At 37.5% G+C, this 12,932-nt stretch overlaps 1 protein-coding gene across 2 annotated transcripts in view; it reads right to left on the bottom strand.

The window, feature by feature from the left end:
• The window catches only part of ADCY2 (adenylate cyclase 2), a 235,727-nt gene that overhangs the window by 33,177 nt on the left and 189,618 nt on the right, over positions 1-12,932 (bottom strand). For both annotated transcript variants that reach the window (XR_012629660.1, XM_074874654.1), the window contains exon 16: positions 7,493-7,630. Coding sequence is in view for 1 of the 2 variants with exons in the window: in XM_074874654.1 (XP_074730755.1) it covers positions 7,493-7,630 (138 nt within the window). In the remaining variant the exon portion in view is untranslated. The remainder of the gene's footprint in view (positions 1-7,492; positions 7,631-12,932) is intronic.

Below are 12,932 nucleotides of genomic sequence, written 5' to 3' on the forward strand. Positions count from 1 at the left end.
GATGGTATGTTTTGTGGTGCTGCTGAGAAAAGTTTGAGCCCATTATCAATGTAACACCCCTTCAACAGAACGAGGACCGGTGATGCACTCATGAAGGTGATCAATAGGCCATCTGTTACCAACACTGCTTTACAAGAAGTTGGCATGACCTGTGGAGTAACATGCAGAACGAGCTCACTTTTTTTCGTACAGTTGCACTTTCAGGTCATCTTCCTTTACAAACATGCTTCTCTGACTCTGTGCAGCTACACAACTATCCCACAATCAGTGAATTATATGTTCAGGATCAGTACCAGATATACGACAGATAATCACAATACCAGACCCTGCAAAATGTTAATAAACACCTACAAATTTTGAAACATCCTCCTATAACTAATCCCAAAGAGCTCTAATCATGTACAGCTGCAGAGTTACATATGCACATCCACCCCTTCTCACAGGATGTGTGGCTTAAATGCACACAGTCCCTCTTCTGGGAGTGTGGGTTACCCTACTTGCACACCCCTCCTATAGGGCAGTGTAGGTGCTTGAGCGTTATGTGCACCTGTGCAGCTCCCAATGAATTGCTAATGCACAAGCTGGTGAGAAAGCACCCTGCGAGTGCGTGCGCACAGACATACCCGAGGGGCAGGTCCCTGCTTGTCATGGTCCGCACTGCCACCCCCCCAGCTGCAGCACAGGCAGTTCACAGTGTCCCTCAGTGTCCCGTGGAGAGGCTGCTCTCCCCGGCCAAGGCTGAGGTGCGATGCCAGAGACGTACAGCAGTCTCAAACCAGGTTTTGACAGTCAGCTATTTCCACTCATAGGTCTCTGCCTCCTGTTATGAATTTCCATGCTTCTTTTATACTTTTTTTCCACGCTATTTCCTTCTTTGCTTCAAATTCCCTTTGCAGTGCCTTGGTTTCTGTTTAACCCAGTTGATGCTGGACTTCCTCTCTAACAGGAACAGTATTGGGCAAAAGCCTTCCAGACAGCTTTAAGTATTTAATTCCCCTCCCTCCCCGCAACTATTTACACTGACTTCTAATCTTAATAGGTGTTGTTAACCAGGTCATTTGCCAAGGGTGAGCAAAGAGAGTCTCCACATCCCACTAATAGTGCATTCACATTTTTTGCAAACATGAAATAACTGTGTTTAGTTTCAGAATCCCATCCCATGCACATCCACAGAACAAAAGACTATACACCATGAAGAGCTCAAACACAATTATATTATATATACATATATATGTATATATATTTATATACATTCATTTCTATTAAATCATTTTAATTTTGGTTTTGGGGTTCGTGAAGGACATTTCTGACCGATAAAAGTTACCTATATGCAGACAATGCTATATGAGATGTGGCATATCTATAAATACATAAATAAACATAGAAAGGAAAAAAAAGGATATGGAAATGTTGTCATCTCCCACGAGCCAAACAACACTTATTTCTGAATGATGTGTTTGTACTTGTCTTTCTTGTCTCTCATCAGTTATCTACATCTGCTATCACGCTTTGGAGGTATATATTGTTCTTCAGCATAGTATTTTTTTGTAAGAGACAGCTCAGTCCTACTGAGCAGTCACACCTACTCAAATGACTCAAATGAAAGCAATATTTTTTATGAATACCAATGTTTGCCAGGGAACATCTGAGCACACTACCATTAAATTCTCATTTTAACTTCATATATTCTAACAGCTTTTTCTTCTCTTGTGTTCGTATAATCTGCAATCTTCAGTTGTGAGTTTTTTGCCTCACATGATGAAAATACCTGCTGTGCTGCTATTTTTTTCAATAGAAACCATGTGGTGACAGACTCTCCCCGCACAACATGGGATAAGCAAGTTTGTGCATCTCTGTTATCTGACCAAGGATCTGCACAAGACTACATAGTACACTAGTTTTGATCTTACTAAAAATAACTTTCTCACCAAGGTACTTTCAACCCTTCTGTACAATCCACAAGGCAGCAGAACTAAGGTTTCTCAATGAACATGGTCTGATAGCCTCTAAACATGGCCAAGTCGAATGGGTTGTCTCTCACCTTACTAAGCAAGTGGGCTTGCTGATTTCCATGTTAATGTGCGTAAACTATCATCCTACTGAGAAGGAAAGGTGGCAGATTTAATATTAAGTGCACTAATCAAATGCAAACTGAATTAAACAATTATGGAATAAACAATAAAATGTGTACAAAGTTTTAATAGTTATTGTGTCTAACTATTGGGTTGACCCCTTGACAGGTGGGCAGGAGGGAGAGAGCTGAAAAATACCCCTCCACCGAACTATGGAATCATAGAGTAAAAGGCAAAATTAATTGATTCAAGTGCCACAGAAGGTTCAACTGTGGTCATCATCTTGTGGTGGCACCATGTCATGCAGTAGCCATCTGTAAAGACAAATACTACTATCGTTTTCTGTGCAAAAAGAAGGCATAGGCTACCCTCAGAACACTAACAAGTGTGCTTTCGCACAGCAGTGAGAAACCCCGCAGTCCAGAGGTAGGCTCTTTGGAAAGCAGGTGCTCCAGGAACAGCAGTTCAAGAGCAGAGCTGTGCTTAATCAATGGAAACATAAGCAGCAAAACCAAAGATCTGGCATGCTACCAAAAAATGCAGCTCAATTGAATTTACAGCTTACATTTAATTTGATCCCATCACTGTTTTCTCTTCCTTATTATACAAAATTACACTGGAAATGGATATGTGAGGACTATAAACAAAAGTATAAAAAACATCTTGGTCACTGTCCTTCTCTCTCCCCACTACCTCCCTGGCTCATATGACACGCAACTATACTTTAAATTAATTATCTGTCATTACAGAAGAGCTATGCAATCTCCTTAAGACAGTGGTCTACAGTTTTTATACTGTAAACAAAGTTGTTTGTGTTTGTGCCCTACTCTTGTTCAGTTAAAGATAGAGTGAGAAGAGTATACTTCGAAGTATGGCAGAAGCACGCAGGTCTGGTATCAGGTTGAACTAGAGGATTTGCCTTTTTCTTAAAACAAAAAAAAATGAAGCGATGATGCTTTTGTTCAGCATTGCTCTTTTGTTTGAACCTCTAAGTCAAACATGCAGGAATCCTCTTGTTAATTTTTAATTTTTCTACCAACTCTTCAAGTCTCTACGTGGCTTAGGAATAGTTCTCAAAATGTATATCACTGCTTCATTTGAAAAATGCTAACTGGTCTGATAGCTGAGTCAGGAATTTATCCCCAGATCCCCACACAAATACCCCAAGAATAATACAGAGAATCCCAAATCCTGGTATCATTCCTCATCTTCACAAGCTCATAAGCAAAAGTTTAAGGAGAGCTTGGAACATTAAGTACTTACCTAGACTATTAACCATTTTTTTGAATAAACAGAGGTGATGCTGAGGCATTGGTAAGTTGGAAAAGGATGATGAAGATCCAGACAGTACTGCACTGCACTGAATATGATTTTTAGAGCATTTTGTCTCTGGGTTTGTACAAGACTTCTTAGCTTCCAAGTGCTTATGCATCTGTGTTATTTGGAGTCCTGTGGTGTGTCTCTTGTTAATAGTCAAACTTACCAAACTCAAGTTGCTTGATAATTTCATTTCATTTTTTATAAGTTTGTTTGCCAAGTGAAAATGCATCATTATCTATATGTCCCATGTACTGAAGTCCCAGCCTCCCTGTAGAGGCAACGTGCCTTGTTCAAAGCTCCCAGCAGCATTTTGTAAGACAGAAGAGGAGCCTGCTAGGCCTTTACAGACTCAGATACAATCACGGGCTTTGACAGATATGGAGTGATGTTCACTTATGTGGGTTCATCTTTGCTGGACTGTGGAGCAAATGATCATGTGATAGCACAACTCTCTCTCCCGACACACTTGAAAGACACCAGAACTGCTGTAAACATTATTTTTAGGATAGTTCAGGCCAAGTGCTTGCTATCTATCTCACCTGCTAGTGCATCTCTGCTAGTCCAGTGCATCTAGACTGTTACTGATTTTAGTAAGTTTCTTAAATTCTATCTATAATCTAGAATGGATTTGTGATGGGGCCCTGCATGTACCACTCAAATGACATGACTGCAGCTATGCATTCCCTCCCCTTTCTCCTTCCAACTCCTAGGCCAGGTCAAGGTCTAGGCAGTGTTGGTTTATTCTTAAAACAAATGCATTAGGCACCCTCTGACACAGGGTCTTCAATGTGCTAGTCACCGCAGGGACATATAATTACAGCATATCTGCCAAAGAGCTTGCCTATTAAAAATACAGCACTGAACATAAGCAACCATATTAACAGTTAGTTACTCTAAAAGGAAGGTATATTAAATAAACCAACTTTCCTCTATAAGAATGGAAGCAGGTTTGCTTAATTATTTGTCCGTCTTAAAACATGGGATACCAGCCATAACTAGAGGGAGAACAGTATGAGGCAAATAATTTAAGGTAGCTCATGCTTATGGATGTATATTAAACAATGAAGCAGAAATACTCAAACCTCTGTCAGTCTTCACTTGTCTAAAGACACGTTCTTTCAAAGGAAATATTCTAGTTGTTCAAAATTCACTGGACGAAAGACAGGAAAGCAAGTAACATCCTGACTGAAAGCTGGTAGTCAGGGCACCTTCCTGGGACAGTATAGCCCTGAGAACCTGTTGCTGTGCCAAGAGCTGTTTATGCATTTGATGCAGACATCACTGAAACAAAGACCTCTTCCAGGGCTCTTTCCTCATGCCACTTTCACTGAGATCACATGAATACCAGAGGATGGTGAGGCACAATCATTTGAGGCATCGTATACACTCATTCATTTAACTTCCAAGAGCCAACTCTTTGCAGTCATGCAGTCCCACTGTCTCTGAGATGTCTGGATTGTTCCCTGCAATATACTTTTTCATGTTCTGTTTAATGCAGGGTAGCTTTGCAAAAGCAGTATTCCTCAGCCATTGATTGTTGCCCTACTCTATATACGGCACCATATCTAATGCTCAATGGAAGCAGCATTAGTCACCCTCTCCCTTCAGCTAAGAAGTATTTGATATTTATGTCACATTAGGCTGTTTTTTCACTTCCCTCCACTGATCATGACTATATACCTCTCAAATGTGAAGACTAGATTCAGATGTCTGCTGAAACAGCTAATTTGAAATAAAATTGCGCCCCCACTCTTTTCTAATGTCCCTTGACCATAAAGAATGAGTTTTATTTGACATTTTGGTCTTAATTATGATTTATTAGGTGTGGGATGGTTAGACGCTTTTTATCTCCATTAAATCTTAATGGCTACATTTTGCCTTTTTCTACTGAAAGAGTTCATGAAAATAAATGCAGTTAATGGACTCTGCTATTAAGTACATGTTGCTTAGAGATATAATAATGATACTTCAGAGTCTCTCCCACAATTTGCTATTAATATTAAGGAAATGCAAATTTCACAATCACATTTAAAGTCATTTTTGCTAGTCAAATTATTAAGGTTTAGTTTCAGGGTGGGAATTGTACTTAAAATTATCATCTCATGAATATCATGGAACATGATTATTTGTAATACTGCAGTCATTACTGATAAGGCAGAAAGACTAAAATACAGCCTATTAAGTTCTACTGTAACATTCAGTCCACGTACAAATGGACTTGAACCAATAAAATTAAAAACTTTTTTCTAAAAATGATGTGCTTTTCAGCTAAAATGTCTTTTACTAGTTGAAGGCCAAATTTGAAGTGGGCTGTACACAACAGTAGAACTTCAGTCTAAGGAAAAAACAGTTGTGACCATATCTTCTTTTACAGTTTTTAACTTAAATAACCATATGGTCACATGAACTCTAACTCAAAGTATACTTGAAGCCCAAGTAGGTTATTTAATTTCTTCTTACACATTTATAGAGTTCAAAATAAGAGAAAGTCTAATGTGACCTACATTTTACAAGCTACTCCATCTCTGGGTTTTGAACTGTAGTACACCAAATAACTTTTGCTTGGCTAAAGGTTATTGTTCATAAAGGCATATAGTCTTCAGCTGAGGACAAGAAGTGATGGAGAATCAACAACTTTTCAGAGTAATTTGTTCCTACTGCTAACTGCTTTCTCTGTTAAATAGTGAGCTTATTTTCTCATTTTCCAGCCAATGCTTTTTTGAGTTTTTCCTCTACCAGCCTTAAACACCAAATTCAATTAGCTGAATTTTAAATTCTTGAGCACGGAATTATTTTTTGAGTATATCTCCTTTCCTTAAAAAAAATAGGCAAAAGAAAGGAAAATATCTACTTTCCTAAAAAGAAACCCAACAAAAACAAGACTAGGATCATTTAATAGAAAAAAATGGAGAGAAGGTTCTACTAGAAATCTCAATGTTCATATTTGAAAGCCCACATTACATCATTACATCATTACATCATTTGGACAAGTTTAATACTTACTGCAACAAATGATTGACTAATTGATTGATTGAAATGTTGTGGGAAAACAAAATAAAACAGTGTTGGTATTATCAAACTCTAAGTCCTTTATGAACCTCAAGTAACAAAAATACCAGAAACTCAAACGCTAGAGTTGTAATTTCAAAACCACTGAAATGCAAATCTCACTCACTTGAAATGTGACTAATATCTATGAATTAATGATGTAACAAAAACATTCCTAAATAAATATTACTGTTCCCATTTTGCAGACACAGAACTGAGCTGGAACACTTTTACAAGTTTACGAACAGAAGCAGGCTCAGCCAACAGGGCGAAACAAAGTTTTTTGACCCCATATACTGTTCATCTCATTTGACAACACAGCCTTCAGAATGAATGAGGACATTAAGATTCAGGCTTTAGGCAGACTAGTGACAGATCTACTCTGTATTTGCTACAGTTACAAAAGAATAATAGAATTGCATGGATTTTTCCTATTAGGAAAGAAAAGAAAAGCACAGGTTGAAATGCCTAAAGTGGAGGTAAGACCTAACAAATTTGTAGTTCAGTACTTTTGAAGTTTTGATGTAACTTCCATTTTTTTTCCTTTTTTTTAAATAAAGACAAGCACATGAAATTCAATAATGTATAATGTATAATATATAATGTATAATGTAATGTCTAATATATAATGTGAGGAGCATCACAAACCTGAATAAAGCTTCGTTTGTTTCGCACAAAGTCTTCCAGACATCCTGTGAGGAAGCACTTCATTCTTTGAGCAATACTCTGTTTTTCTAAGCAATGCATACATAAGCAAGGGATTTGAGCTATTCAAACCTGGGATTTAACTATCTTCTATTCCTTATAAATTACATTTTTTTTTAAAAATAAACTTAGTCAGGATCTGAACTCTTGCTGAGCATCCTGTTTGCAGAGGTCTCCATTACACAGTATGTTTTATGTTGCTCTATTTTACATTTTTGTCTCTGGTAATCATTATGTAGGTTCCTGGCATAGCCATGGGCCATAAATTCAATATCTAAACAAATACTGAACAAAAAAAAAATCTTAAAAGAACAAGAAAACAAGAAAAATTACCCCTTTTCCCTTACCATGTTGAATACAGCCATAGTTAGTATTATAGCAGTGGTTGTCAATGTAAGAGTGATCCGTGGCCAAGGACGGTTTGCAATTATTCCAGATGATTTCAGGATCCACAACAATGAAGCTGATGCTTTCTTGCTACATTGCTAAGTGCAAAGAGTTTAAAAAAGAGAAACCAAAAATAGTTTTAGTATATTTAATTACTATAAACAAGGGTAGAATTAAGAAGGCTCAAGATTGAGAGCAGCACTCGTCTTGAAACATTGTACAGAACTATTCAACTATTATATACCCATAAGAGTTACAGATCATGATTATACATGAAACTAAATGCAAATTTTGTTAATATATCAATATCAATTCTGTTAAATAATTATGATTTGCAAGTACCTTATTAAACATTCAATATATATTACTAATAATAGCAAATACAGAGTCGACAGCAGTGTCATTACCTCTAACATCAGTAAAAAACAAGCAAACAAACAGACCTCCCGCCTCAATTGAAAGAGCAATATTTAGCAGCCTCTGGAAACTTCAAAATGTAAATAATGGCTCTGCAAAGTTTCTGACAGAGAGACAGAGGTCTCCTCATGCAGGATAAAGGCACAGATATATCCCTGGCAGTCTACAAAATAGTGGGGTTTCTGGGTTTTTCTTTCATTTGTTTGCTAATTCATTTTAAGTGAAAGGTAACTCAGTAAAGCAAATCAACCTTCCCTAAAACTATCTAGAAAACAAAGAAGCATTTCATACAACAATCAGACTTACAATTTGACACAAAGAGTATTTAGGGAATAGAATTTTTTTCTTACATAGTGGCAAAAATTAACAATTAAAAAACTGCGACTCATTTAACCTGCTTCTGAGAACATACTGCAATAGCCTCCATTCATACATGCATAGTGCCTAGAGGCACAAGATGCTCACACAAAATAAACAACAATTTGTGGCATATCCAATAAATACTAATTTTCCCAAAACCTTAGCAATGAGGAGAAAAGACTGCCTAGAAGCATCTTGTGCCCTTTCCAAATGTCAAATTCAGCTACATTGAAACCTCTGTAAAAAAGGCAATGAAAAGTTGAGGAACATGACAGTCCTACCAAAGTATTCTCTTTTTATCAACTCATTTTCTTTATTTACTTAATATTATCAGAGATCACATATTGTTTTCATCCCAGCCACAGCATCAGAGATACAAGCACAGGAAGTCCCTGAAATGAGAACACAAGCACTAAAACCTACCAAATATAGGACTTAATTTACAGCACTTATCTGTTAGTTCATGTTCAATAGCTACAGCACATCATGCTAAATTACACTATTACCCAACACATGTGATGTTGTTTGCATGAAGGTCTTTGTTATTCTGCACATAACTATTTCCCTCCTAATTACGCGCTATTTGGACAAGTGCACTATATATCTAGAACTTCTTTCACACATTGTTCCCTTTTATAACAGGGAGTTTTGCATACTGGATTGGACAGATTCTGAGTGAATGAAGTGAGTTTCAGGAAGGTCAAAACAATAATTGGGAGTCTCAAGGATGGACAAAGGGAAAAAATAGACAACTTTATATACACATTACTCCTCCCCCATATTAAAAACCCCACACATAAACTCAAGGGACCTGCATTTTTAAGCAAGAAACTCCTGCTCAAATGCCTTTTTGAACTTCCAAACCCTGTTCTCCACCCCTAAGTACATGACAAATTTTAAGATAATTTAAAAACACATGTAGATTTTAGAAAAGTTTTGTCATCCTTCCCACGTTTAAAGTAAGAAGCATAAAGTCTAGATTGCTGATGTTGCTACAGAAAGGGAGTGTTGAACTGGATGAAGGGAATGGATCTGTGTGAAAATGAATCATTCAGTCATCTGTCTAGTCTGCCTAAAACCTAGTAAGTCAGGGAGCATGGATTTATGGCAAATTAAGAGAGTCATGAAATCATGCCTTAAATTACTGTTTGCCTTTGTTATAGCACACCTGGGGCTTTAGTACCACTTCACCTACATTGTTCTGTGATTTTCTTGGAAGTTTATATGTAGTTGGGCTAGTTTAAGTTGGATTAGGGACAGAACTAGGCAGGAACACTGAGAAACTATGAAGAATATAAAGTGGGTAAGAAATTATATACATAAAGCAGTACATCATGTTCTGCTTTCTGAATTATCTTACAGGGAGCTATACTGTTCAAGAAAAGTCTTTAGGATAAAGAATTCCAAGAAAAGCAGCTAATTATGAAAAGAAATTATCTGGGCTAATCCAGATACATTTTATTATGAATTTTACTGCTTTTAGGTTATCTGAATAAAGGCTAATCAAATTAAACACAAAGACCTGGTGATGATCAGAGGGCAATGATAGATGGTGGAACCAAAGTAACCTAACCAGTGAAGAACAGAAGCCACTGAATCTGCTGCTCCTAAGACCATCGAAGGAGAATGTTTCAGCCATGGTTTCTGATGGGAAACCTACCAAGAAGCCTCAACGAAATAAACTCCCTTTCCAGGATGCCCTGCAGACTAAGGATGATTACTGCCTAAAAGGATAGTATGCTGGCATGAGGCAGATAATTTTACAATGGAGCAGAGAGCAACTTGGGATTGTGCAAAACCTTATGGCATGTTTTAAGGGTATTGTAGGTATGTGGAAAACTTACAGGATGTTTAGGGGATGGGACACAGGAGAGGAAAGGGAAGGATAAATGTGGATTGGGGAGGAACAAACACAGGTAAATGGAGAAGAGAAGGGATGAAAGAAAATGGCTGCTTGTAAACAGTTGTCTAAATGAGTCTATTGCATATTCTTATTAAATCCTATCTCTAACTATCTTCTGTGTAAGTGCAGGCCTTATTCTGAGCCTTCATGTGTGCAAATGCTAGCAAACTTCATGCTGGACTAGATGGCAAGTAGCACAGGATGAGGGCCAGACACTGGAGAGAAAGAGACTGAATATCTGAGGCAACTGAGGGCCTGGGTGCCAGCAACTGCAGTTTCTCAGACCAGTCCCTGGAGAGACCCATGGGGTGTGGGGGGGGAGTGTGTGTGTAACCATTAGGAAACTTCAAGCTGGACGGGCTGGTAAATAGGAGATCTACATTTTGAGAAACCCAAGGTTTGAGCCACTCACTGCGTAAGGGGGACAGAGTCTGGGCATGGATATTGTATTGACTTAAAGTCCATACTGAGTGTGCCTGTGGACGATGACAGGCAGGGTGTGTGTATACTCCACTAGCAAACTTCAGCCCTGATCAGCCAGAAAGGAAGAACTAGACCATCAGTGTTGATCATATTTATGTGAGTGCTGCTTGTTGTTATGTGAGTGCTGTAAGAGACCTGGTCTCTCCGTGGATCTGTGTGCTTGGTCCAGTGTGTACGGTATATGCCTGTGTGTCTACTGGGAATACGTGCTCAACCTCACTACCGGTTGTACCTGGGACACGGTACTGACAGCTTCTCATCGATGGAGTGGGACAAGAGGATCCCCTGCATCTTTATTTCTGTCAAACTGGGCTCTAGAAGAGCAGGAAGAGCACTCCCCTGGCTCCTGAACTCCACTGGATCCAACAAGCTCTAGCAGCTCTTATTTTCAATTTCAGAACTTTAAAAAACATGGTTCAATAACAGATGCAAAACAATGTTATAAAAAAGATGCTTTCATGTTTTTCTAATGCTAAGCAATGTAAATTGATGGTTTCCTCTGCACAAATGAACAACTTATGTTAATTCTGAAGATAAAATTAAGTTTCACATAGAAAATCTCCGTTGAATCCAAATATCTAAATACAAAAATGTTGGCATCAAACAATGAAGACTTCTCTAGACTCTTCTACTTTAACATCAATGCTTCCAATTGTTAAGTTTGAACTTTATTTTTTTTAAAGTAATCATTTTAAAAATTACAGTACAGAATTGCTGAAATTACTCAGCAATGTCCATGCTGAGAACTGCATTTATTGCTGAGGACTGCTTTATTGCTTTCCAAGTACCTGTACACTTTTGAACAGACTTATGTAACTTCTGTTCCAAAATTCCTTGCAATAATTCTAGATTTCCTTTCTTTATAAGATTTTTGATCAATATCACCTGACTTTGCTAATGTATTTTAACAATGAGGAACTAATTGGACTGTCTACACTTCTTCAAAAAGCTGTTTTTCTGCTTCCATAAAAAAAAAAAAAAAAAAGATTTTTATGTTCTCTGGGAAACTTTATCACTAAGAAAAGTTCTGGAGAATAAAATAAATTTCAGGAAACAATTTATCACTCAGCTAGTGTGATTAATCAATAAAGAGATTCCATTCTTCCAGTTGCTGTTGCTAAAATTACAGATATTTCTGGCTCTGACATGAAGAAAAATGTGAGTGTTGTTAGACTGCAACTTCAAAAATGAAGTTGTAGATAGTTATTTCCACTTGTAAAATAGAAGCACACCAGAACTCAGTGATGTACTTCTCAATAGGCTGTTTAATGCAAAACTGTGAGTTCTGGAGGGGAAGGACCACTGTTTATTATTTGATACATCTGTCATGCCCACTTGGTTTGTTAAATAGATGACAGGTCTCTCTAACAGCAAAGAGAGCAGCCTACATAGGTTAAGCCAATGAGGCTCCTGAAAGGAAAATTTGTGACAAAACCCTGATTCACACTAAAAATCTTTAAACCATTGTGTAGAAATTCCTTGGAAAACATGAAAGAATACACTGTTGGTCACTAATTCTCTATGTAAATTAACAGATTTGCTGAACTTCATTTCACTTTTGAGCAGTCTAAATACAGTCCATATATAGTACAACTGCAGCAGTTCAGTACTGCTGAAAATTTAGGGAATTCCTGGAAGCAGAATTGGAGTGGTGGGGTGATGATTAAATTCAGACTCTTAATAGCACTGGCAGAACTACGCATGTTTATTTTGCTGATTCATTGGCTTACGTCAAGCACATTTTCTTGTAAATGTTACGTCTCACTTGCAATTTTTTTAAGAAAATAGAGAATGAGATGAAAGGAAGAAAGTAATCATGTCTAGAAAGCATGCAAGAAGGGTAAGACATCAGATCTCAGTAGCATTAGCTTCTGTGTTTATTCTAAGCAGAGCTGGCAGAACATGGTTCAGAGTTTATCATTTACCAACTAGAAATAATAGGTATTTGTAGTATGAAAAGTGACTAACGTATTACCTTTTCATCTGAACATGTTAAATCTGATATGACATCTCAGCATGATAGTGAGTAATAACTTATTTTGAATATTCAGGTTATTAAAATGTATCCTGTGTTGTCTTTCCACACACAAAAACCTACTTCAGCATTTAACAAAATGAATGCTGTCTTTCTGAGTGAGATCAAGGAATTGGTGCGAGAATTAATTGTGACAGCTATGTTGTAGATGAAAGACAGTGTCGCAAGAGCTGTCACACTTCTTCACATGCTAGCAGAGGTT

The sequence above is a fragment of the Strix uralensis genome, chromosome 1, assembly GCF_047716275.1.
Source record: "Strix uralensis isolate ZFMK-TIS-50842 chromosome 1, bStrUra1, whole genome shotgun sequence".
In the NCBI taxonomy this organism is placed as follows: domain Eukaryota; kingdom Metazoa; phylum Chordata; class Aves; order Strigiformes; family Strigidae; genus Strix; species Strix uralensis.